The 26005-nt window shown below is 33.0% G+C and overlaps 1 protein-coding gene across 1 annotated transcript; it reads right to left on the minus strand.

Moving 5' to 3' along the window:
* Nucleotides 1-2728: 2728 nt before the first annotated feature.
* LOC127730237 (nuclear receptor subfamily 2 group E member 1-like) lies at nt 2729-25999 on the minus strand. The gene is made up of 7 exons (XM_052238533.1): nt 25817-25999; nt 16965-17207; nt 10771-10879; nt 8781-9157; nt 8001-8375; nt 5275-5445; nt 2729-3076 (listed from the first exon to the last, which is right to left on the minus strand). The coding sequence occupies exons 1-7, from the start codon at nt 25863-25865 to the stop codon at nt 2835-2837; spliced, it is 1566 nt and encodes a 521-aa protein (XP_052094493.1). The 5' UTR covers nt 25866-25999; the 3' UTR covers nt 2729-2834.
* Between the last annotated feature and the right edge of the window lie 6 nt (nt 26000-26005).

Below are 26005 nucleotides of genomic sequence, written 5' to 3' on the forward strand. Positions count from 1 at the left end.
CATGCCGTTACCATAGTGAAGCGTCCTTTATAAATGGGTCACAAACCGAAATTATTACTGACTGCGTCAGAACTAGTAAGTACGTAAATAACCGTAAAGTATTTGACATCATTGCAAATATAAAGTAGAACACGTGTTACCTGGTATTGTTTTTATAATATACATTATGTGATTAGTGTAAATACAAGTTTTATGTAGCGTGGATAATAATGCTTTATTAAAAAAACGTTAAAAAGGAAACAATGTTTTTGTCAGTTAATTCAATTTTGAGTGGGAAGGTTAGTTATTTTGTTTCCGATGATATTCTTATTTCATTTTTCAATACAGTAAAACTTTGATTTTGCTCTCAGACAGTGGCTTTTTACTCTTAAGAATTAATTAAATATTCATTTCTAGGACATGATAAAAGGCTTATGTTAACACGATTTGCAATAGAAAATAAATACCTTTATCATAACAAAGTAGGAAATGCAAGTAACTTTTATGTGTAATAAAAACAATGGCAATCGTTCTGCATAAGCCATCCGTGATGATCAGTTACGGTTCCATATGCTTTAACAAACCCAAGAGAACAAAAGAGAAGAATGTGTCCGAGGACGTATATTAAACTGTTTATAATGTAGCTTTTCCGATTTCATACACCGTATCAACCTTCAACCAATATAGGTCATCGAGTCTAGCTTTCGGGATTGTATCAATGTCTCAAATAGATACGGGTCATATATTTAAAAGCCATTAAAGACTCTTTTTAATACTCTTAAACTAAATCCACCGACTTTGTTCTTTGTAGAGTAAGCATTTATAACTTAGCTTTAATATGCTGCAAACAAGATCATTTGGTAACTGTAACGAAGGCAGATCTGCACCGGGTAAACATCAAACATAAGCCCGCATGTAGCTGTACCCATCCCGTTGATGATTGTAATCACTATTTTTTTTCGAGTACCCTTTCCGCAATGAAGATATATCCTTTATAAGATCAGAAAATTTGTGTGATAACAATAAACTCATCATAGATACAAGGATTACAATATTTGACAATTGAGTTTCTGTTGGTTGGTGATGGAGACCTTACATCTGATCAAAATATAGATTTTTTTTTCTAAATTCTGTACACTCATTTATCAGGAAACACAAAGATTCAGAACATACAGATATATTGAATTTTCTTTGGCATCTTTCGCCTCTCTTTTTTCCACTTCAGTCTTGTCTCGTCTCATTTCCTAGTACATATATATATGTTGTGTACAAATTGTAATGTTGTACAAATTATACAGTATTTTTGTACAAGTTATCAGTATTTTGTAAATCTCTTTACATAATTAGATAAAATAAGCACAGTGTCTTTGGTTAAGATTATCACTGTTTTATTTCCACAACTACATGCTACAGTCTTGCACACAGTACTGACATAAAGTTTATATAAAAACACAAAGATATTTTGTGGACATAGAATTTGGTATTAGTCAAAAAATAAAAATATAATCTAAACCAATCAGGTGTCCTTATTTGTAGTTTTATGACATAGAGGACAGTGCTTAATGTTAGGCTGAAGTATATAAATTTGTGAGAAAAACATCGAACTGGATAATTATTGAAGATACACTTGTATCACCTGGTGAAAGATGGTGTGTGTCAAAATACTGATAACTTGTACAAAAACCCTGTACAAATTAAAATTTGTACTAAATTACAACTTGTACACAACTTATATATATATACTTTTGGTTTTTTTTAGTAGTTCATAAATTCCTTTCTTCATGATTAAATGTTTTGCGATTATATTTGTATACAAAGACGTCTCTATTGTTATAACTTGTGTCAAATCCCTTTTGCTACTCTTGCAAATAAAACACGTTTAAGCGAACAGAAAGAAGTGTGTGTAGAATGCTTACTTCAGGATGTCCCGTTAAAAGGTATTTCAGATTTATTTTAAAATAAAAATTTACCAGATTTACAAGTGAGGTAAAACTTCAGAATCTCCTGATAACGTATTTATGTATAATTTTCAATATGACCATCCCTAGAATCTTTTTTTTTTTTTCAAAATAAAATCTATTATTTTCGATTAATAGTAATGTAAAAAAAAATATCTGTTTAACCCGAGAGAGGTGTCAAAAAAGTTTGGTAGAATAAATAATACGGTAGCACAGCAGTCTATCCATGATGGTTGAAATTCATATTTTAGTAATGTCAGGTACTTGTTTTAGCAGCAAAGGTCATCGAATATTCTTTATTCTTTTAAACCAAAATCCATGGTACAGGAACATTATAGAGTTCAAGTATATAACAAATAGTCAGAATTAATACGACTGTATGATCTACAATGGTTAAAAAGAGATTAAAGCTTATATAAAACTTATGTACGAAAATACAATCATGGTATATAAATTCTAACAACTTTTGAAGAATCCCTAAAGTCAATTAGGCTAAATTTCAGATTAAAGTAAGATCATGACGCAAGTGATAGCAAATTCTGAAAAAAGGCATGATATAGGGTGGACATTACCTTATGCTATTTCTTGCGCTTATGTGTCCCTTAAAGACATCCCTGGAATTTTGATGTCAAATCAGGTCGGTTTACATTAAAGTCTTATTGCTAGACTACGTTCGTGGATTTAACTGAGCAGTCTGTGCGGGATTGTTAAGGTTACAATATAGTAAATAATTAAGGCTGTAATAATGAAATAAAAAAAAACTCTTTTTTTTTTGAAAATTTAATGACCGTTTTTAACGCAGACATATTTCATGATCTGACAAAAATAAATAATGACAACACACGCACTAAACACAACATGAACGTTCAAAATCAACAAAGTAAAGTAAAGTTCATTTTAACTAGACTTAAACATGTCACATAACAGTCTTTCAATCGGAATACTTCCAATTGTTCGACGAAAAAATACATCTTCGACGGCACGTGGACTCAGAGTTCGTAGCACCGGAAGCAGTAACAACAGCTTTCCAAATCTAAACTTGTTAGAGGATTGGTTCGTCAAAATGTAGTCATTCAACATCAACTGCGCTTGGTCTTGCAGTAGTTCTATTTGAAAATAATCCCGTATACCACGAGCTTCTGAAATGAACACATATCATCTTTTCAGTAATAGTTCTATATTCTTGTTTAGTGGAGATGATCTAAAAAGAATACACTGTTGACACAGAGATATGTCTCGCTTGTATGTAATTTTGATATTTAAATGGAAATGTTGAAATTAAAATAGCAATACTCGTGATAGTTATATAACTAAACCATGACTGAAGTACAGGGCCAAATAATTCCCGCAGAAAAAAGTTGTCAATGGTAATTCAACTACATACCAAATATCACTCACTTATCATGTGTGGTTCACATTTAACCGACATAATCACAAACAGTCACATGCCAACTATAAAGAAATTGCATAGCTAACTAATCTTAATGGAAATGCATACCAAATACCATTGACTTATAAGTCGTTACATAATTACAAACATTAACATGTAAACTATTCAAAAAACCAACAGACCATAACTGAGTGGTCAGGGCCAACTTATCTTAATGGAAATGAGATGTGCCAATGCAGTCAGGATTCTACTTCGTCAAAATTATCTCTCCATTACGCCAGTCAATTTTTACAATCGTAAAAATGGAAGCCATTGTAGGGATGACGCGCTGCCAATTTAGCTCTTGAAAACCGATAAATTTATCCACACAGCACCATTTCGATCCTTATATGCCAGATGTATTTCAAAAGACAAATGTATCTACTAGCTATTGAGCATCATTTAATGTACTTTCCTGCATACAGTAAACTTAAACCTATTGTCTGATCGGTTGTCAGGTGGAATTTTCGAAAGTTCAAAAACTTTAAAAAAAAATTCTAATTAAATATTTCGTGGAAGGGCAGACTAAAATTTTTCAGAGGTTTAAGACTAATAACCACACAAAAAATGAAGTTTTTTTGAAGATATGCATTTTTAAGATCCAACTGTAAAGTCTGTCGTCAAGTACATTTCGTTAAAAGATGTTATTCGAAAACACCTTCTCTGTTGTTATGACTCATTAGAAAGATATTTCACTTGACCCATGTATTTCATTCTTTAGTACTGTGAATTTTTAATGTTATTCTATCAACATGTAGCCTTAATATATAAAAATAATAGAATCTGAAACGAGATGATGTATCAAATATTTTTGCTTTATACGTTTTCAATACAGAATAGTCAACTCACACACGCCCGAACATGAAAAGGTGCACTCGACTTTCTCGTTTCGGTGTAATTATTGCCCATTTTGGGAATTTTTTCCCAAAAAACTATCGCCAGGGGCAGAGGTGCAAATCAATGCTTCAGAAAGATCAATCTATTTTCTATCTATGGATTTTTTTCCGGCGGAATTGATGCTTATGCACAAAAAAGATCCAACTGGATTTGAACCTGCAACAATCGACTGTTTTATGAAAATTTGTCTTTAATTTAAAAGTTTACAAATATCTGGAAGCTCTTTACTACAATTCAAGTAAAAACACGTATATAAGATGCAAAAAAATCCTAAATCATGCAACTTTATTAAACTTTTAAAGCCCATAGACACAGAAGTAAACAATTCAAATATACCAATTTGGCTTTTTTACCATCTCTAACAAAGAGTTCCATTTCTTTTGTTTAATTTCAACTGAGTTTCCGCCTGCAATGCTTATACAACTGCATACCAAATATTATTGACTTATAAACGGTTCTCTTTAAACTGACCTTAACCTAAACTTTGACATTTAAACTATGCAAAAGTGTTCAAGTCAAAAGACTGAGTGAGAGGGCGGATCCGAATAATCTCCATGGAAATGAGTTGTGACAATTCTGATACAACTGCACCCCATTACTATCATTGATTTACCATTAGTGATTCTCCTTAAACTGACCTAATTACAAACTTTAATAATTTTTTACAAAAACTACACAAAATTAAAAATTGAGCAACATGAATTCCACCCAAAACCGGAGCAGAACGAAGGTACTCAAGAAAGGTATGAAATTCCTGCTTCACTAGTGGGACAGTTAACATGCATTTAAGAACTTGAAAATTGACGTGTCAGCAGCAATACCCCCTTTTGTACATCTTTAGGTGAGACACAAAAACAAATAATATGTTCAAACTAAACAATACATGTTACAGTGGTATTGATTTTCGTGGATTTTGTGCTACAATCGAAACAAAAAAAATAGTGCCTAACAGAAATATTTTCTATTTAGATCACAAGTGAATTTCAAATTCCAGAAAATATGTGTACATACCAGGTTTGAACAAAACCAATGCTTTTAAGCATGCGTATTCTGTCGTGTCCACACGATTTGCGTTTAGTCTCGATATGATATCCTGGACTAATCTCAGCTGTGCTGCTATAAGGAAACTCCTGTCTCCAGTATTTGCGTCCAATGAATATCCATTGTTTGTCATAAGTGTCCCTACAAAATTATTTGCATAAATATATCATCTCTCTCTTGACGGTGGAATTGCAATCTAATTCGTATCGATTATCAGGTATTCTCCAGATTGATACTCTTAACAGCTTCGCGTCACAATATGGAGCTTATTGTTGATTATTATCAATACGATGATCATCGATTTATCGGATTGTATTTGTGTTTTTCGTGAAAAAGTTTTGTTTTACAGGAAAACCGGAAGAGAACTAGATAAGTTGAGGTCAAACATCCATTCCGATCAAAATACTGACAACGATGAAAGGTAAAGGTCAAAGTTATTAAGTTTTGGTCAAGTATATTTGACCTCATAAAGCCGTGATATGCAAATTTAGGGAGAGTTGAACCGAGTGATACAGGAACAGGGAACATCGATAAATGAGCAGTGCGTTCTAGTGTGAGTTATTAATCCTTTCACCAATTTTGATAACTTAAGTTATCCACAGGTCAGGATTTCAACAACTTACAATAAGTGGTCAACGTACAAAACGTCATAAAAATTGTTCGAAGTTGACCTGATTCTATGTAGGTAGTACAAAAAATAGACAAGAAATAAATAAAAGTCATATGATACTTCAAATTAAAAAAAAAAGTTGAGTATGTTTAATATACTTGAATGGCTATGTTTTACTATAAAACACTTGTAACTGGACTTTCTTTTAAAGGAAACCCTTTATCTTATCAAAATCTTCAGATATGTACTTCTATTGAATTAATGTATTCTCGTACCCAAATTCTCCGATAGCTTTTCCGTATGCAGTGACCTTAATCTTGAGACCTCTTGTTAGTACTTTGGCAACCGCACAGCGCAAGTGCGAGGAAAAACCGTGATGAAAGAAAAGGCAACATAGATAGGGTTTTAACTTAATTGATTCAGAAAGAAATATTTTAACACACCAAATCAATTAACAACTGTAACGTTACGTTATATAACAAATGGAAACGCATCGAAAATATAGAAATACTAAACATCGCTCTATTGCATATCTATCATCTCACTTATATTTCACGTCACATAATTCTGTGTTGATTATTTATCTCCCAGTTGATACCATATTCCAGGGCTTGTTTTTCCTATTATGATTTCTTTGATAGAGGGTTGCTGCTCACAAGGAAGCTTTTAAACCAAGAGTTCCAAGGGGTGAAGATGAAATCATCCCTTCGTAAATTTTACGGACGCCATCACGAGTTGGTTGATCGTGATGGAATATCTGTTTCACAGATGACGACGGATACGTTCCAATTGTAATTACAATCCCGTCCCCTTTTATACGAATATGACTTACAGAATTAGACTTATCACCGGGTTTGTACTTATATGAGCAACACGACGGGTGCCACATGTATAGCAGGATCTTCTTATCCTTCCTGAGCACCTGAGATCACCCCAATTTTTGGTGAGGTTCTTGTTGCTTAGTCTTTAGTTTTCTATGGTGTGATTTGTGTACTGTTGTTTGCCTGTTTGTCTTTTTCTTTTTTTAACCCATAGCGTTGTCAGTTTCTTTTCGACTTGTAAGTTTGAATGTCCCTTTGGTATCTTTCGCTTCTCTTTTATTAAAATCACGATCGGTAAACTTCGGTAATAACACCCGAAAGTTAATCAGCAGGCAAAGTTTTCACTGAATGACATATTTTTGTCCATTATACGTTATGGTTTTGTAATGAGTGTAAAAAAAAATCGTGCAGCGAGGACTTAGTTTAGTACATTAACATGCATTGGTTCAATAATTTTCTTAACATTATAATTTCAAGAAACTCGTTTCATATAACTTTAAATAAATTACCAGCGTGAAAATGTGACCTTGAATCAAGGTTACCCTTGTGTAAGTTTATCAACTGTTGATACAATATGCCACCAAATGTCAAATTCCCATAACTCAAATTTGTTAAATAAAATTCGGTACAATAATATGGTCAATTATGGTCAACTGCAAATGATGGCAAACAATAGTACAATTTTTAGAACTTTCTATCAAATAGTCTAAGAAGAGTTGAGTTCACAAGCTGATATTATTGTCAGAATAATAAAAACAAATAATAAAAAGTCCTACAACTCCCGTAAAAAATGGTCGGATCAAAATGACGGTATAATATGGTCAACTCCACATGTAATTACTATACCACCTTCGGCGGGGCAAGCGAGGGACAACACGAACGCACGTGATATTGTGATAAGCATTCCAATACTCGTAATTCAAAATATCGGCAAACAGGAAGTAGGTATCTGACAGATCCGAAAAGTAATCACTCCCAAGCTGCAGACAAAACATGAAGTTTTTCTTTTCAATAGTTTCTGAGAAAAGTGTGACGAAAATATTTGTTTGCCGAACATACGGACAGACAAAGTAATTGCAATATATAGCCCCCACTCTAATATTGACAGGAAAGCTCGCCAAACTGAAAACCAAAAGGTATTTGAATGTTCGATAATGCTATTTACTATTATAAAGAACTACTCTGTCTGGTAGAATTTACTACTTATATCATTAATGATTAATTGTACTTAGTTTTATCGACAGAAAAAAAGCAATTTTACTTACCAATGTCAATAGGCAGAGACCATTGTGCTGCACTTAGAATGAATAATTCGCACCAAGATTCCTCGAGAAGAATAGCTTGATCCCTAAATGGAAGCTGTAGGAATGATGGGATACTTCTGGCCCATTTCACACACATGAAAAGAAGTCTAGCCGCTGTTTCGTAGATATTATCATTAGCCAAGAGAGCATTGTCTGAAGTCACTGCAACTTGTGTATATTTTGGGACTGGCTGGTGAATTGATTGCTGATAGGCAGATGACGGTGGAGAGAACGGAAGAACCCTTGGTGTTAGTTTTGGTGACTCTTCAGATGAACTTTTTGGACTTGTGGATGATGTGACGTTTGGACTGTCACTTTTGTCAGATGCTGGGGATCCTAAAAGTATTGAGAAATTTATAAACATATAGTCTTCTAAACAATACCGTTGTTAAAACCTAACATTTTTTGTAAAACAATGAGGTACATTCTGTAAAGGTTAATGAAAATAGTTCAAGATATCTGTGAAATGATGGCATGTATTAAACCCCTTTATTCCAGAGAACTTGTTCCTCATCATTTTCGATAATCTGTCACTGTTTACTGAGCTCTATATATCATAATTCTTTTTTGTTTGATAAAGTTCTTGGTTAACAAAATAATTCTAGTAACAAAGTATTTTCAAAAGCACGTGTTTTTACATGCTACTAAATTGTTTTATCATCTTGCTTTATAAACTAAGACCAAGTAATGACCTTCAGTAATTATAGTATAGAATTCATATCCTATAGTGTGTATACTAACCATTTTCTGATGAGGAAGTAGAAGCCGGTTGAGGGGATGGAGTCATTCTTTCACTTTTATTGTCAGACCTGTCAATTTTATCATTTGCGTTATCTGATGGTGTTGAACATCTGCTAGTGTTAACTAACGTTGGCTGCGTCGGAGAACTGTTTGTGGAGGCATTGCTGCTACCATCGCTGTTAAAGTGGCTGTATTTTGTACGTACATCGATGTTAACGTTGCAAGAGGAAAAGTGTGACTGCAAAGCATGGTGTCGACGTTGTTCGTGCTGATACTGAAGGGCAAATGCGGGAGGATAAACAGGGCTTGGTCTGTACGTTGGAAACTCTGGTACCCTCAAATTAGCATTAAATGGTGGATAATGGTGATATTGACGGCTGAAAAATATTGACATTAATTTTCATATAAAATAAATAATCTATGGAATGACAATCAACCGAATGGGCTACAAAAACGTAGGGAATCCCCTTCTTTCAAAAGGCTATAAAACAAAGGTCATGCAAACACATATGTGACCAGCCATGAGATTTTCAGGCTTATTGAAGTACCAGGGTCAAAATGAATTTTTAACATTTTTATGAAGTATACATAGATTCAAAACACCCTGACAAGTTATTTTGCTAGATTTAGCAAAATAACAGAATTATGGTAATTTTTGTTAGTTTCGATTTTATCAACATCTTAATTTTTTTCTATCAATTTTTTACATGTAGGTTCATCTACTATAGTTATCATTGAAACTTGTCTTTTATATTTTTTTTTTTTTGTGTACGGGGGGGGGGGGGGGTCTAGCCTTTATTGATTTTTATATAGAAAGGATCGAAATACCCCCACCCCTATCTTCGTGTATTCTTAAGTTGAGTTCATTAAGAAAAAAGATGGATGAAACCAACATGTTGTAACGTTACGATGAATAGTAGGGGAGACAAATTAGAAATTATGGCTTCACTCACAAAACTGCTTGGAGGCAGATGCAGCTGCCACATTCAATCAAATATGTCTCATTAGTTCTGAGTTATTATTTGATATGCTATGCTCTTGTTTAAAATGGATAGAATATTTAACCCAAATTTCGATCGGTAAAATTGTGTAACTGTTTGTAGGTTTTATTTGTTTGCCTAATCACCTGATACGTGTAAATTATATAAGTAGCAGGTCTGACAAATGGCCTTTTCAAATGACGATTATAAAGAAATCAAATTAATAAGTCAACACATTGAGGTGAAGTATTGGCAATTGATTTGGCGGTATTTCGAATTTTCACTAAATTAAGTATCCAATAATAGACACGTTTCATCGAAAAACTGATGAAAATAGCATTTATATATTTCATTTTCCAGAGATATATAATCTTATAAAAAGTAGAGAAAATTATCAATATGCATATGTATGACATAGAGTGCACTTAAAGAAGACGGAATTTTTTTTTCACTTTCAAATTTTTCGAAATTTCCGTCATTGGAATTTGTTTTCAAATGACATTATTGCTACGCATTGCTGCCATTAGCGTGGGATAGACATTTGCACAAGCATATACCGTTACTTACATATGTGTAACATTTTGTCAAAAGGATGGACCATCTTAATTCACGAAATTCGGGGAGCCACTCAGTAAATAAGAGAAAGAAAAACGGTTAACATTTTGTATGCATGTGTTGTCAACATCCACTTGTGAACAAGGACTTGTTACTTTTATCAAAGCATTGAATGTGTTAAATGATAATTAAAATTAATACTGTGTATAAATGGTGTGATGTTTTATAATATGTATATTTCCTTCAAACCGATGAATTTTATAGACAACATCCTACGGGAGATAACTCTAAACAATAAAATGCTGGTTTAAAAATTCCTCTGTGTAAATCAGTACAAATATACCATTCACAGAAGAATTGGGATTGATGTGTCAAAATTCCTTGCATCGTAATAATGTATTGAACGCTATTATTTCAAACATTTTTGGGAGAAATATATTTCAACAGTTACAAACCTTTCAAAGAACTCATCGAAATCATATGGATACCCAGTTTTATGACTGTGTTCATCTATATTTTCCTTTTTATACTGGAAACATCTTGGAGAACGTTCGTGCTGAACAGCTAAAATGAAAATAAAAGATAGTTCACACAAGGTTATAAGAAAAATTTTCGCTACTGTTTTAAAAATGTATGACCCTCAGCGTAAGGCTACAGCATTGATAAAAAAGATAATGTTGTATGATTTATGCGACAATGATTCACCAAAGACCAAATGACAAGAATGATTGTGAACAACTTCAGATCATTGAACAACTTTTTCATCAACGTATAGTAAATTATATAAAGGTCCAGGACGACAAAATGTGAAACCATTCAAATACAAGCATTTTATCTGAATTATCATTCAGGACATGTTACTGTTTGTAAAATAAAATGTAGGTATGATATATACATTAGCAGAATAAGTTCTTCATCTGATCCGATAATGGCTTTAATAGGGAGGTTTGAGCATCTGTAAAACTGGTCTAAGGTTTGTGCACCTGTCAAACTGGTCTATGGTTTGTGCGCCTGTCAAACTGGTTTAAGGTTTGTGCACCTGACAAACTGGTCTAAGGTTTGTGCACCTGTCAAACTGGTCTAAGGTGTGTGCACCTGTCAAACTGGTCTAATCCCACCCTATTTTGTTCCTGTACCAAGTTAGGCTATCACGACCATGTGATGTTCGTTGTGGTTGGTCTTTGTGCGTCCTTTTTTTTCGGAGGTGTTGTGTGTTGGTGTGGTCAGTTGTACTATTTATATACTGTGTGTTCTTTTTATGTATTATTAAATGCTCCTTCTGTAGTGTATATTTTGTAACTCATTAGTTTAACGCCGCCACAGATAAATGATATAAAGATAAAGAGATTGCCAATGAGACAACTATCCACCAAAGTTCAAATAAAGTGGATGTAAGCAATTATAGGCAACCGTACGGCCTTCAACAATGAGAAAAACCCATACCGTAAGGTCGGCTTTAAGAGGGCCCGACATGAAAAATATGAAACAATTCAATTGAGAAAACTAACGGCGTCTGTTATATAAAATTGAGAATGGAAACGGGGAATGTGTCAAAGAGACAACAACCCGACCAAAGAGCAGAAACAACCGAAGGACACCAATGGGTCTTCAACACAGCGAGAAAATCCCGCACCCGGAGGCGGGCTTCAGCTGGCCCTTTAACACAAATGTGTGGTAGTTTAATGAAAATGGACGTCACACTAAACTCCAAAACATGTAAATGAACTAAAATTAAAAAAACATACAGGACTAACAAAGCCAGAGGCTCCTGACTTGGGACAGGCGGAAAAATGCGACGGGGTTAAACATGTGCTGTGAGATATAAACCCTCCCCGAATACCTCTAGACAATGTAGAATAAACAAACGCACAGCAATACGCACAGTAAAACTCAGTTTAAAAGAAGTATGTAGTTCGTGGTAGGTTTCTAGTTTTGATTCCTTTAGGTCAAAACAATTTTAATATGTTTACCGCGAGAGGGCAAATATTATTCAAGGTCTATATTTCAAAACACACAAATTAAAACCTCGTGAAATCACGTAAAATCTGATTTAATTCATTTTGTGTCCATCAGTGATTTCAAGTATGTAAATTATTTTTCTCATAGATATTCAAAACCTTTACCTCAATCAGTCCAAGTGATAACTAATAGAATTCTAACGTTGATGAAAACAAATTAAAATATTTAAATTTGAAGATTTGATTTTATCAATTTTGAAGTAGATTTGTAAACTATCAAGTAAATAAGTCCGAGATACTTTTGAACTTGTTTCAATATTCAACCGGCACGCGACTAACGTAATGACAGACGTGTGTGGTTTCAGCTTTGTCGTTACAAGTGTTTGCATAGAGCATGACGGATCACCAATTAGCAAGCTTTTTCTGTAGAAAGAGGCTACTTGAAAATATCATTGACAATCTATGAATATGTTGTTAATCCGTTATACATGATGAAGGGGTAATATTGTGTCCGACAAATGATCGTTATTTAAAATCATCAAGAGGATTAGTGGAGAAGTACCGGTTTTCAATTATTATAATAAAAATGCATTGTCAATCTGGACAAGATCGAAAAACATGGAATCTAGATCAGGAATTCCAATTAAACACGACCATAAAAAAATAGAAGCCACTTGCATGTATCAGGTTGGGGAGGGTAAACGGAAAGTAAAAAATCAGTAGCATGTATCAGGCTGTATAAGGGGGAGGGGATGTAAATCAAAGTACATCGTAATGTTACAATAACGGTGGAATATCGTTCGTCCTGCATATTTTGCCATGTTCACCAACAAAATATCTTAGAGAGAATGACGGTTCAGTAAAACAAATAACAGTTGTAAGTTATGACGGTTCAGTAAAACAAATAACAGTTGTAAGTTATGACGGTTCAGTAAAACAAATAACAGTTGTAAGTTATGACGGTTCAGTAAAACAAATAACAGTTGTAAGTTATGATGGTTCAGTAAAATAAGGATCATCTTTTGTAGTAGTATTTGGTGAAAAGAGTCATTGTATAATATTTGATTGTTTGATTGTCTTGGATAGATTTTTTTTTATGAATAGATATTTCTCATTAGTTTGTTTACCAATTATAACAAACATATTACTTATCTGTATGAGGTCTTGATGGGGGTCCTTTGTTTCTGTATTCCTTAATTTTTAGACCATCATTCTCTATTCTCTATTTATTTTGCCCATTACTCTCTATTCTTTATATTTTAGCACCCCATTATTAGTCATTCTTTAATATTTTTGTCTTTTTTCCTCTTTAATTCATATTTTTGCCTTTAATTCTGCACTTTTTGTCCTTTATTTTCTATTCTGTAAACCCTATCCAGACCCTCATGTATTTATCCAGGTGCCATTTTAATATGGTAACTTATATTTTAGTTTTTATTTGACAATTTGCATTACATATGCATGAAGTTCAGTATTGTATGTCTTTTAAGGCAGGAATCTAATACATTAATATTATGCTTTTATATGATATATAGCGTTTTGTATATTATAAGATTGTGTGTGAAATCGCATTTTCTTTTACAACCATTTTCCGTGCATGTCTTAAGTGACATACTTTTAATTTTTTTTCAGAGAAGGAAAATTTTGGTACGGGTCAGTGTTAAATTATATTTGTATATCAATCAAGGTGACCCTTTTAGTTTACAATAATGTCACAAAAAGCTCAACGCTTCGATTTTAGATCAGTTACTTCAACAAGAAGCGAATGTTCATTTGAGTTTCCGACTATAAGAGCAAAGTAAACTCTTCATTTGATCATGACTGCACTAAATATCTAAAGAAGTATTTAACTAATTACTTAAACGACTAGTTTGGAAATCTGTTCACCTGCAGTTTTCTCACAACCTGTTTGCATTGTAATAGGACGAGATTGGGAAGGTGCCTGGTTTATTGAACGTTTTTGTAATGTGATCTAGTACCAGATCACAACGTGTTTACTTATGAAAAATATGATCGTATGTCTCCTGAGATTGGTAAGATTTGAAACACCACTCATCAGAAAATGTAGAAAGAATCTTCAATTTTAATTGACGTATACAATTGTACTATTTACAAGATATTTTAACTTGAGGTGCCCATGTAATCCCGCTGAATGAAGACAAATTAGGTATCTTTTGTCAATGTTTCATACTTCGCTATCCCGGAGTCTTTATATGACACAAATGTGTAGTATAAGTCAATTAGACAGAAAACCATGAACACAAAATCAGAAAAGACATTAAAGGTAAAAAAAAAGGCCTTAAAAATATGTAGATAAATAGTCAATAATCATATGTTGATAAGTTGAAAATCTTCAAGATATTTTTCTAATTTAAAATTAAACTGAGGATACACAAGATACGTAACACCATTTTTTAAAGGACAACAACACTTATATATAAACAACATCAGTAACTGTCACGAGTATCAAGCACTACGCACTTTAAAGAACCCTTGCAACAACTTGTTGCAGGATTTCTGATTCTACATCCAATATCCTTTCCATTGTCATTTCAAATTACTGTCCTTCCTCTTGGTCGCCCCACTTTGTAGAACCTAACTATTGGATGTGTTGCTATTTTGTTCTAATCCAGAATATGCATAAAATATTTGCCACTGGACGTTAAGCAAACAATGAAAAATTAATCAAGTCAAGGTTATGGTGGTCCTGTTGGTTGGTCAAATTGGTTTTATAGGACATGTCTTAAAATGTGTGCTCTAGGACTGGTTTCGATCAAACTCACCAATTTTAAGATTTATAATCTATAGTTGAACAATTATAAAACCGTTCGGAGAGTTTTCAGGAAACTATTTAATTTCAAAATCACTATCCCATATTGTTCTGCTTTCTTTTTCTACACTTTTGCAAATGTGTTGTAGTCCGCCTCACACTTTGTTAATCCGCAACTTCTTGGAAACGGCTACACAGAATTCAATCAAATTTGTATTTAATGGCGGGAGTTTTGCAACACCTCTTTTAATTCTTCTGCAAACTAGCTCATGATTTTGACTTGATTTTTTATCTACTAATAGTAAGGAGTTCCTCATTTCTGCTAATATTAGTTTGCTTATCCACAATTCCTTTAAAATTGCAATTATACGAAGTTGGAAAGGGAAATAGCCTCCGAAAATATCATGATGTAATTGAATGTATAAGCTATTGGGTTCAAATAATTAGCACGTACGTACATGTACAATCCTTGATGTATGATATGTTTGTTTTTGACATTTTAGATTTTATATTAAAAGTACTTATGTTTTCATGGCTTTATGTTTGTTTTATTTGTACATAATAAAACCGAAATACCATCCCCTCGTTGATGACTTATAAAATATTGTGTCATTTTAAGATAACATTTATATAAATAAATGAATTATACGTGTGTTTACTCGGACTATTAAATTTATGCGCGCAAACGTATTAAATAACTGCGTGCAAATGCAATGGTAATGCGCAAAGATGTTAATATTAAACACCGAGAATAACACATTATATTAAGCATTGGTTTTTTTCTCGATACTGGACAGTTATTTGCTCTCTGAATGTGTTAAAAGGGTATTATAAATGTTTTGCATATGGGCATGTTCACACTATACGGACTTCATATACAGGAGTGTGCTCCTTACGCAGAAACTGCTCCAACAGAGTTATGAGGAGGAAAGATTAAAAATGACACTCCGTAAATTTTATGGACACCATCACTAATTGGTTGATCTATATGATGTGTCTGTGTCTAAACTAACTAAATACATTTTTACTATGTCTTATCGTTTGTGGTTTGAATTCTTTATTTTCGGTACATTTCACATATGTCTTATTTGTCAGTATAGTCGAGTTAATTTCCATTTTCTATGGATAAAGTATTGTGTTAGTCCAAATAATTATGACGTCGTCACAGCATTTATTTCAAATAGCCTTGCAATACCGTCATAGTCATGATAATTGTTTGGACTATTATTGTGAAAATAATTGTATGAATTTCAAGATTATATGTTCGTTACAAAAATACGTCACTGTTTGTGATGTCCTGTGCTATCGTAAATGGAAAAAGTTCGTTGTTATTCTGCGGATTACATGTTGTAACGACTATTATACTATTTATTTGTGCGTTTCTCTGTGCTGAGTGTTCTTGTTTGTTTGTGCTGTATTTCTGTCACGTAGTGTTGTCATTTTAGCGATATTTTTTAACATTGCCATATAAGCGGGAGGTTTGGCTAGCCATAAAACCAGGTTCAACCCACCATTTTTCTTAAAATGTCATGTACCAAGTCAGAAATATGGCAGTTGTTAGCAAATAGTTCGTTTCTATGTATGTTGGCGTTTGTTTTTGTTTCACTTCAGTGTTTCTGTTGTTCCGTTGTTTTCCTCTTATAGTTGATGTGTTTCACTCGGTTTTAGTTTGTAACCCGGATTTGTTTCCTCTCAATCGATTTACGACTTTTGAACAGCGGTATACTACTGTTGCGTTTACTTAAAATGAATTTCAGCCAGATGATATCTTTACTGCATAGAAAATGTATTTAAAATGTCTAAAATTTAAGGTATGGTAAAAGGTTCATGCATGCATTTTCAGCGAGTTCCAAGTCATCTTAAACTCGATATTTTTTGTCACTACTTTTTAAATTTGTTTTTTGTAATTTATTTTACTTACCATCCTTATTCATCTTAACTTCTAGACATTTTTTGAAACGACAAGCCTGACACTGGTTTCTCCTGGCAACATCTACAATGCATTGGCCATTCTCTTTACAAACATAATCTAGATTTCGTCGAATGCTTCTCTTGAAAAAACCACGACAGCCATCACAACTCAAGACGCCATAATGCTTACCGGAAGCCTTGTCGCCACATACGCGACACAGAGATTCGGGTTTCCTGCTCAAATGTCCATTGTCTAGAAAAGAAAAAAATTATAGTTTATCAAATGCACATTGTCTAGAAAAGAAAATTATGATTTTAAATTACATTTTTCAAAAATGGCAAGATGAATTGAATTTTTTTTTTTTTTGGGGGGGGGGGGGGTGGGGGGGTCTGTTAAGTTGGCTTTCTTCGTAGAGGAATGTTTAACATTACTTTGAAGGATTGCTATCAACTTTGCTTCTTACAAGATCGAAAAGGTGGACCGGTTTCACTATATGCTCACAAATGAATAGTTTTAGGGCCCATTATTCACCGGGTACATTATTCTGACTATGAAACAACCAGTTTGTTTTCTCTCTCCTAAATTCCGCACGATTAGTGTAGAGGCAGCAAGTTTTAAAGTCTTTCATTTGATCCTTCCTCGTTTGCTTAAACTATTTAAAGTCGTGAATAATGCCTGATATTCCCCTAAGTTCCTGAAATTTTATAGACAGAGAATATCGAAAGGAAATAACATAAACTGTTTCAGACCTATGAGGGTCTAGATGAGGTTCACAGAATAGAGAATAATAACAAAAAATATTGAACAGAGAAAAATGAACAAATAACATAATTAAGCGTTATTCTAAAAGGTATAGAAAAATGCCCTTAAATTTTACAGAATACAGAAATACAAACCCTCGCCCATGTTGAAGATGTATGCTTTGGGTTGGAGTAATTCGACAATTTCTTATGAAGTGGCGGGTCCAAGGGGGGAGGGGTTCCGGGGGTTGGAACCCCCCTTTTTTGATGATCAATGCTTTTGAATTGGGACATATGGTTGGAACACCCCCCTTTTATCCTGGGTTGGAACTCCCCTTTTAAAAATGGATGGATCCGCCCCTGTTATGGAAGATATATAATAAAATTACATATCCAAATATAAATAACCATTTTATTTTCTATGACCCTTTTAAGCTAAGAAACAATTAACGTTGAAAATCATCTGGGAATTTATAATAAACAAAAATCAAAAATCAAAACAAAATTTGTTTCTATTATCTGAATGCAAGTTTCAACAAATAACCATAAGTAATTTGATAAATAGAGAGAACTTGTATTATCATTACACAGAAATGAACAATATTACAACAATGCGACTCCTTAATCTCTTGTTAATATAATCTGATTAACTCAAAAAGAATTTATGACTTTTGATATGTAGCTGTAATATTTCATAACATTGAACATTTATTTAATATGAAAGAAAATCGGTACTTATTCACGTAGAAGTTACATTGAAATACATATGTATCAGCATTATGAAAAAGTACTCTTAGTTGAAAGCCCAAAATGACCATGTCTTTAATATCAATCAGTACACCTCCAACGAATTTAATGTGTCATTTAATACCAGTCGTAGAAAATATTGACCTTGTGCAATGCCAAAATATAAGTAATGTCAAGATGTAGGATAAGTGTCAAGAACAAATTGCCAATACGTGTTTTAAGTTATGTATAAAATAAAACTGGTTAAACAGTCATGTATAGTATCAACTTCTAAAAACGCATAAAAACACCAACTTTCTATTCATTCTTGTAACTACAACATGAAAATGAGGTCAATGACATACTATATAACTCACGTGCCATCTTAATTTTTCATCCCCTGGTACAGATACCCAGAGATGAGAACCATGACGGGTACTCCACTGCAAGATTTAGGGAATACATTTTAATCAGTCATTTTACCATTTTATTGGGCCAAATATAATGTTTCAATATTAAACTAGACAAAGTGATGCCCCCGCAGATGCAAAGTGTTATTTTAGAGTACACAAAGTTGAGCATGGGAGCACATAGGTCTACAGTTCACTGTAGGAGGAGTTATCCGAAAACGCTATGCACCTCTTATGCAAGTTTATACTCCAAAAATGACAAAGTTCAACTATCTCCCAAAAGAGCAAATTTTAATAAAAATCAAAACCCTGACCACATACACACCTTCAATATATCTATAAACAGCCAGCAAAGTGAAAACTTCCTAGCGTTCAAACTGTAGGAGCAGTTATCCTGAAATGCTATGCACCTCTTATGCAAGTAAATACTCCAAAAAATGACAAATTTCAACTATCTCCCAAAAGAGCAAATATTAATAAAAATCAAAACCCTGACCACATGCACACCTTCAATATATGGACAAACAGCCAGCAAAGTGAAAACTTTCTAGCATTCAAACTGTAGGAGGAGTTATCCGGAAACGCTATGCACCTCTTATGCAAGTATATACTCCATATATGACCAAGTTCAACTATCTCCCAAAAGAGCAAATATCAATAAAAATCAAAACCCTGACCACATGCACACCTTCAATATATGTATAAACAGCCAGCAAAGTGAAAACTTCCTAGCATTCAAACTGTAGGAGGAGTTATCCGGAAACGCTATAACCCATAATAGGACGGAAAGACAGACGGAAGGACGGACAGACGGACGAACGGACAGGGGTAATACAATATGACCCCAACTTTCCGTTGCAGGGGCATAAAAAAGAGACGGGGTATGATTGCCAATTAAACAACTATACACAAAAGACAAAAGGACTCGCACATAATGTGGCAGGATTTAACATGTCTGTGAGCGATCAACCTAAACCCCTTTTCCTCATCTTCGACAGTGATGTAACAGCACAACATAAAAATCAGTTGAAAAAATTGACTCATCAGGTCGACACTTATCACACACAAACAAAACTTAACATAAAACAAAAGGGACTGATCTTTAAGTACTCGCAGTACTGTCAGCTAGTTCAAAACCAATCCCAACCTATAAATAAACCATGAATATCAATCAGTACATATCCAATGCATGGATTTAGGGTAACAATGTCATAAATAGTATTCAGGCCAAATTCCGGACTTTAAAGGTGGGTTCGAGAGAATTCCTTTTTTTTTTGTGAGAATCCTCTGCAACAAAGAATAAAATCAGACAGATTTTTTTTTACAGAAAAATGTAACTGATCAAAAGGCAACAACAACTTTCTGCATAATATTTTTCATGCTATAACTTGTTTTTTATGCAACTATTCTACTGTTTTCTGTACATTCTATACACTTCAATGTAATCCGATTTACATCGTCTCGTTCCATTACAAAATGTTGTATGGTTTAAAATGAGATTACCTATGATCTAGGATCATACCAAAGGTGTGAAACGATTAGATGTGCCATGTTTTAAGAAATTGGACAAGATTAAATAAAATGAATGACCGAGGAAATAAAAAAGTGTATATATGGGATATTAACACATGAAGAAGAGTAAAATGTTGACATTTTAAAGTGAAAACTTGATATGGAACATTTGCGAAAATGGTGCTATTTTAAGCAAGGTTTTAATTAAGAATGTCCAAAATTTATATTTTGAAGAATTTAAGGAAGAATGTAATGACAAAATTATGTCAAATGACAAAATATAATTACGTACATAAAGACTGTTCAAAAATGTATATGGTGTAGAAAATTATTTTAATTTTCCATATACCTCGTAGATACAGGAGTGTTTTGGCAACATTTAGATGTGGTGTATTAAAACTGGTCGTTATGAAAATATTGATACAGAACGTAGAGTATGTTTTAATTGAACTGATTACGTTGAAGATGAAAACATGTTTTGTTAAACTGTCCTGTATATGCATATATCCGTAATGTTATTTTTAAACATGCTAGTATTGTTGATAAGAATTTTTTTACTTATGTCTGATAATGAGAAATTTACATTCCTTTTTACAAATGAAAATATGGTATTCTATACTGCAAGAATCTGCAATAAAAGTTGTTTTAAAGCGAAACATATTTTATCCTCATGACTTGTATTTGTAAATATTAAATTGTGTTATAGTCTCTCTTAACTCTTTATAGAGTGACTCTTGTTTTTAACTTGTGTTTTTCTATGCTGTATATTTTACTTGTAATAAGTGGTATTTGGCTTATCTTGCCATGTTCACCTTTTCTAAGACAATTTGCCTTATTGCAAGACGTACTGAATGCACTCTTTTAGTGAATGTAGTTTGTTATATCCGATTAATTAACCTTTATATAGTTTGATTGGCAAATACATCGGTTTCCGAAGGAATTTTTCGGATATTACAAGATTAAATTAAATGTAATTGCTAAGGCACTAACTGTTCATCTTTAGTGGGGGCGGGGGTATAGGTCTTTTAAATAACTCTTTTAATTCTAAGAGACTAAGAGAACATCTATGCCTACTACGGGTCAATGTTCGGCCTTCAAAAATGTACTAACAAACTAATAATATTAAGATAAATAAATATGTTTCTATACTGACGATTAAAATATTCAGAGTAACACAGAAAAAGTTGTTCAACGAATATGTCAATACTTTGCAAATAAATGCACTGATAATTATTTATTTCGATCAGATGTGAAGTTCTGGGAATGAAAGCTTACTTTATTTATATGATTAACGGTTGTTTTTTTATTTATTTATTTAAAGCTACGATTTAAATAAAAATATAAAATATAGTTATATTTGTTTCAAACATTGATATACCAGCGGAATATTGAACTAATATTTCGCTATACGTAAAGATTGGTTAAATTTTGTCAAAATAAGCTAAATAACATCGCTTGTGTATTATTGGCTTGGATTACGTATTAAATAAAGTTTGAGAGTTTTTATATATTTGTTGGGTATACATTTGGCAGCTAATGTCCCTTTAACCTAATATATTCTAGTCTTGTCGTTTTGGATGCTGTCTATCCTCGTGCTTTGGTCTCTGGGGATATGTGTCTCATTTTCAATCCTACCACATCTTCTTATCTTTATATAAAATGTATTTATCTGATTTCATTTTGAAATTCTGATTATAGAATGTTGTAACGATTTTAATAAACAACATACTATGCGACGGGTATAATATATTTATATTGACTATGAACTTATATGGTTTGTATTGAAACAAATGTCTAACAGAAGAACAATTGGACGAGAAAAAAATATCTACTGTTAACTGTAAGTCTTCAAATACAGGACAGCATGTAAGTCCCTCCCCTCTCACTAATCCTAGAAAGTAATATATTATTCTAATTTCGTAGAAGTTTCATGAAAATTCATAGGCTGATTAACAAAACTAATAAGACAGACGTGCTATTGAAGTTGTTGACGATTTTCTAGGACAAAAACAAATGGAAAAATTATCAGCAAAGCTTACAAACTCATACCACATTTTTTTTAAAAGATTAACCAAAATTCATGTTTGCAATGGAAAATACAAAGGTCACAGTGCGATCAGGTAATAAAGATTCATTCTCTGAAAGGTTATTTAAAATACAGTTTCGTCCTGAACATGCATGAAATATTTGACACCGGACGGTATGCAACCGGCAATCAATAAAATTATTTATACAGTCACTGTTTCAGCAGTTTTTGGATACAAAGTACGGGTTCAAAAACTATCACACAGAACGATCATTGTATACCGTACTAACTGAAACTGAGTTATAATAATTACTACCCCCCCCCCCCCACTTAACGAATTCTTTGTTTTATGTTGGCTACCTATGCCTAATAGGGCTGAGTAGGTAGGTAGGAATTTTTTGTTTGGCCAACAACATCAGTTACATGTTTTAGACAAGAAAACGACGTTAGAGCATAAAAAAAAATTATAAAAAAATTTGAAAGGATTTGTGTCATAAAATTTTTCGGGTAGGTTGCTTTTTAGGTGGGTAGGTAGGCAACATCAAACAATTCTAATTTTATTTTTGGCCCCAGTAAGTAAATTGATATCAACTTTACACAACGATTTAACAACAGATTTCTCGAAAAGTGGTGGTCCGAAGGTTAAGTTTTGATCACCAAAATTTGGCAAAGGACCGACACAACTTTGCAATAGAAATATTTGTGAAGACCAGCAGATTTTCTTCAAGGACCACCAGGGGAAAAAAGATTTCGAAAACCCTGTAACAACAGTATAGTTTTTAAAAACCTTTGTACATAGGCCATCATTACAAATAAATGATATGAAGCAGTGCAGTGTTTGCTGTCTTAAAAAAGCTGGGTGTAAAATACCATTTTATTAAAAATTGTTGTAGTGAATTTATAATTTCAGAACAAGTTCCTACAATCAAATTTGGTAGAAATTCAGATTTCAACAATTAACGATCTCTTAATCCTTGTTTTAAACACTTTTGGTCTAAATATTACGTCCATAGAATCGGAGAGGTCCAATTCAACAAATACGAATATATTGAACAAAATGAAAAGTATGGACTCCATAAGGAGACAACGGAATATATACATAAAAGTTATTGGGAAATGAAAGTCGTCCCATTTGTCTTACAAGTATGCACTATTTCTTAGAACGCACAATAAGATAATTGAAGAAAAAATTTCCAATTATCCAAATCGTACCAGTGTTTTAGATTTACTAACTTAGATTCCCACACCAACGATTCGGAAACAGACGAACCAACGTTGGAAATATCAACAAAACGAGATGGATTACTCGGGTTATAGATAGTTCACCGAGTACTTGAAACACATGACAACATTTGTGCATGCAAAACATTCGGCACTCGCGGAAATTGAAAAAATTATTTTCAAGAAAGCAAAACAATCTGACATCGTCACTTTTTTGCCGAAGTTGTAATATAATATAACTTGTTTGTCTATGTAGCAATAAATTTATTGATTCATTCGCCAAAATGCCTTGTCTAGTTCCCAATGTTTCCCTTACAACGAATTCGCTATATTGTATAAAGATATTCTTTATTATATCAATATAACGAATTACGTCTATAGAAGAGTAATACCACTGGTCCCCAGAAATTCGTTATAACCAAGTTTTACTGTATGCCCTATTTTTAGAAAGCACCGTATGGTAAGTGATTAGCAAACTTTTTAATTATCAAAATCCTACCAGTGTTTTATATTTACCAACTTGGGAACATTTTGTACGTGTTATGTTATATGAATTCTCCCAGAAATTTTGAGAAACGCCTCTACACATGACTCGTATTTCCGTTTAAGTCTCAGTTTAAAAATTCGGCCTTCTTCGACACCTTTCATAAGTGGAAACTAAAACTGGTTCCTTTTAGGATTTTAGCGAAAGTACGGACGAACGAAGAATGGTTAAAAGGGATACGCTTCATTTACGCTTCAAAATCGTCGAAAATGAATTCTAAAATCAATTCCCCAATCGAAAGTCAAGGCCGACCGTGCAAGGGCTGTATAGCCAGTCAAGGTCGTTAAAAACTTCCATTTGTTGAAAGTCAAGGACGTTGGATGTTGGTAAAAAAATATGGGACTTCCATTTCCTAAAAAAAATCTTTTAAATGGATATAATCCCAAAAGTAGCCAACCATCATTTTTTTTATGATTATAACAATTAATAAACAAAGAATAAGGAGAATTTCTCTGGCGGGATTTTTTCCCGTGCAGCTAACTGAGTTTGTCTCAGTAGATTACCAGAAATTGACACCACAATAGAGATGTCCGTTTCATTCGACCGTTGACCCCAATTACATGCTTGGATGATTTACAGTCTTTGTATATCAATTCTGGTCCAATTTTCTCACATATAAATGAAACAATCGTTTGATAATTAATTATTTGTAATGAGTTAAATAGTACAGTATCGTTATTTTTGGGGTGAAAATAATTCCATTTACTAGACTTTGAGTTACATTTTAATCTTGAAACAAGGTTACGAGACAAATAATTTCAAATACGATTTTTTGTAAGTCAAGGGAAAACCTTCGGCATAAAAGAAAATATAAAAAGGTACATAAATCATGATACTATCTAATAAAGAGGTCCACAAGTTATGATTCTGTATAAAAAAGAGGTCAACGAGCTATGATACTGTATAATAAAGAGATCCATGAGTTAAGATAATAATTAAAATAAAGAGGTCCATGAGTTTAGATACTGTAAAATAAAGAGGTCCATGAGTTAAGATAATATTTAAAATAAAGAGGTCCATGAGTTAAGATAATATTTAAAATAAAGAGGTTCATGAGTCTAGATACTGTAAAATAAAGAGATCCATGAGTTAAGATAATATTTAAAATAAAGAGGTCCATGAGTTTAGATAATATTTAAAATAAAGAGGTCCATGAGTTAAGATACTGTAAAACAAAGAGATCCATAAGTTATCATACTATTTAATAAAGAGGTTTAAGAATTATGGTGGTGTTTCATTAAAAGGTCTACGAGTTAGTATAATGTATAATGAAGAAGCTATGATATTGAACAACTTTTTGCGAATTTGCTGCACATGAAGTTGCAAAAAAAATAGCTTTAAAATTGTAAGAGTGAAAAAAGCAAATACAAAAGGGATATATCATTATGGTACTGTCGCCAATAAGTCCTGCTTTCGGAAAATATATCACGAAGACAGTCCTTCCCAAAAGTAACAATATTTGCTTTAAAATTCTCCAACAAATTTGAAATACAAGTCTGAAGAAAAATATTTTCCTGAAACAATATGATGAATAAGTGTTACAACTAATACTGTGTAACATTATAAAGCAAAAAATACTGTCATGGTATCTAATATTTAAAATGATGAGCTCCAAAATTTATTTCATTGATAGATATATATCTCTCGAAAATATATATAATAAGAAATATCATTTTACTCACTTGAATTATAGCTATGAAGTTCCGGTGGAGGCGGCAAAGTGGCGCTCATAATGTGACAACAAATAAAAATTATCCTCTCTTCCAGGCACCATGGAGCAGTTGAGGAAACAGTGTCATTAGATGAGTTGGTGTCACACTATTATCTTTGGAGTTCAGGTGTGTGTGTGTGGAGACAATCGGTTGTGACTT

Source organism: Mytilus californianus, unplaced genomic scaffold (genome assembly GCF_021869535.1).
Source record: "Mytilus californianus isolate M0D057914Y unplaced genomic scaffold, xbMytCali1.0.p SCAF_2, whole genome shotgun sequence".
Taxonomy (NCBI): domain Eukaryota; kingdom Metazoa; phylum Mollusca; class Bivalvia; order Mytilida; family Mytilidae; genus Mytilus; species Mytilus californianus.

Coding starts and splice junctions, on each gene's coding strand:
- LOC127730237 (XM_052238533.1), bottom strand. CDS start 25,865: ATGAGCGCCACTTTGCCGCCTCCACCGGAACTTCATAGCTATAATTCA. Junction 17,208..25,816: donor ACTTCATAGCTATAATTCAA/GTGAGTAAAATG, acceptor TTTCTTTTCTAG/ACAATGGACATTTGAGCAGG. Junction 10,880..16,964: donor AGTTAAGATGAATAAGGATG/GTAAGTAAAATA, acceptor TTTTCATTTTAG/CTGTTCAGCACGAACGTTCT.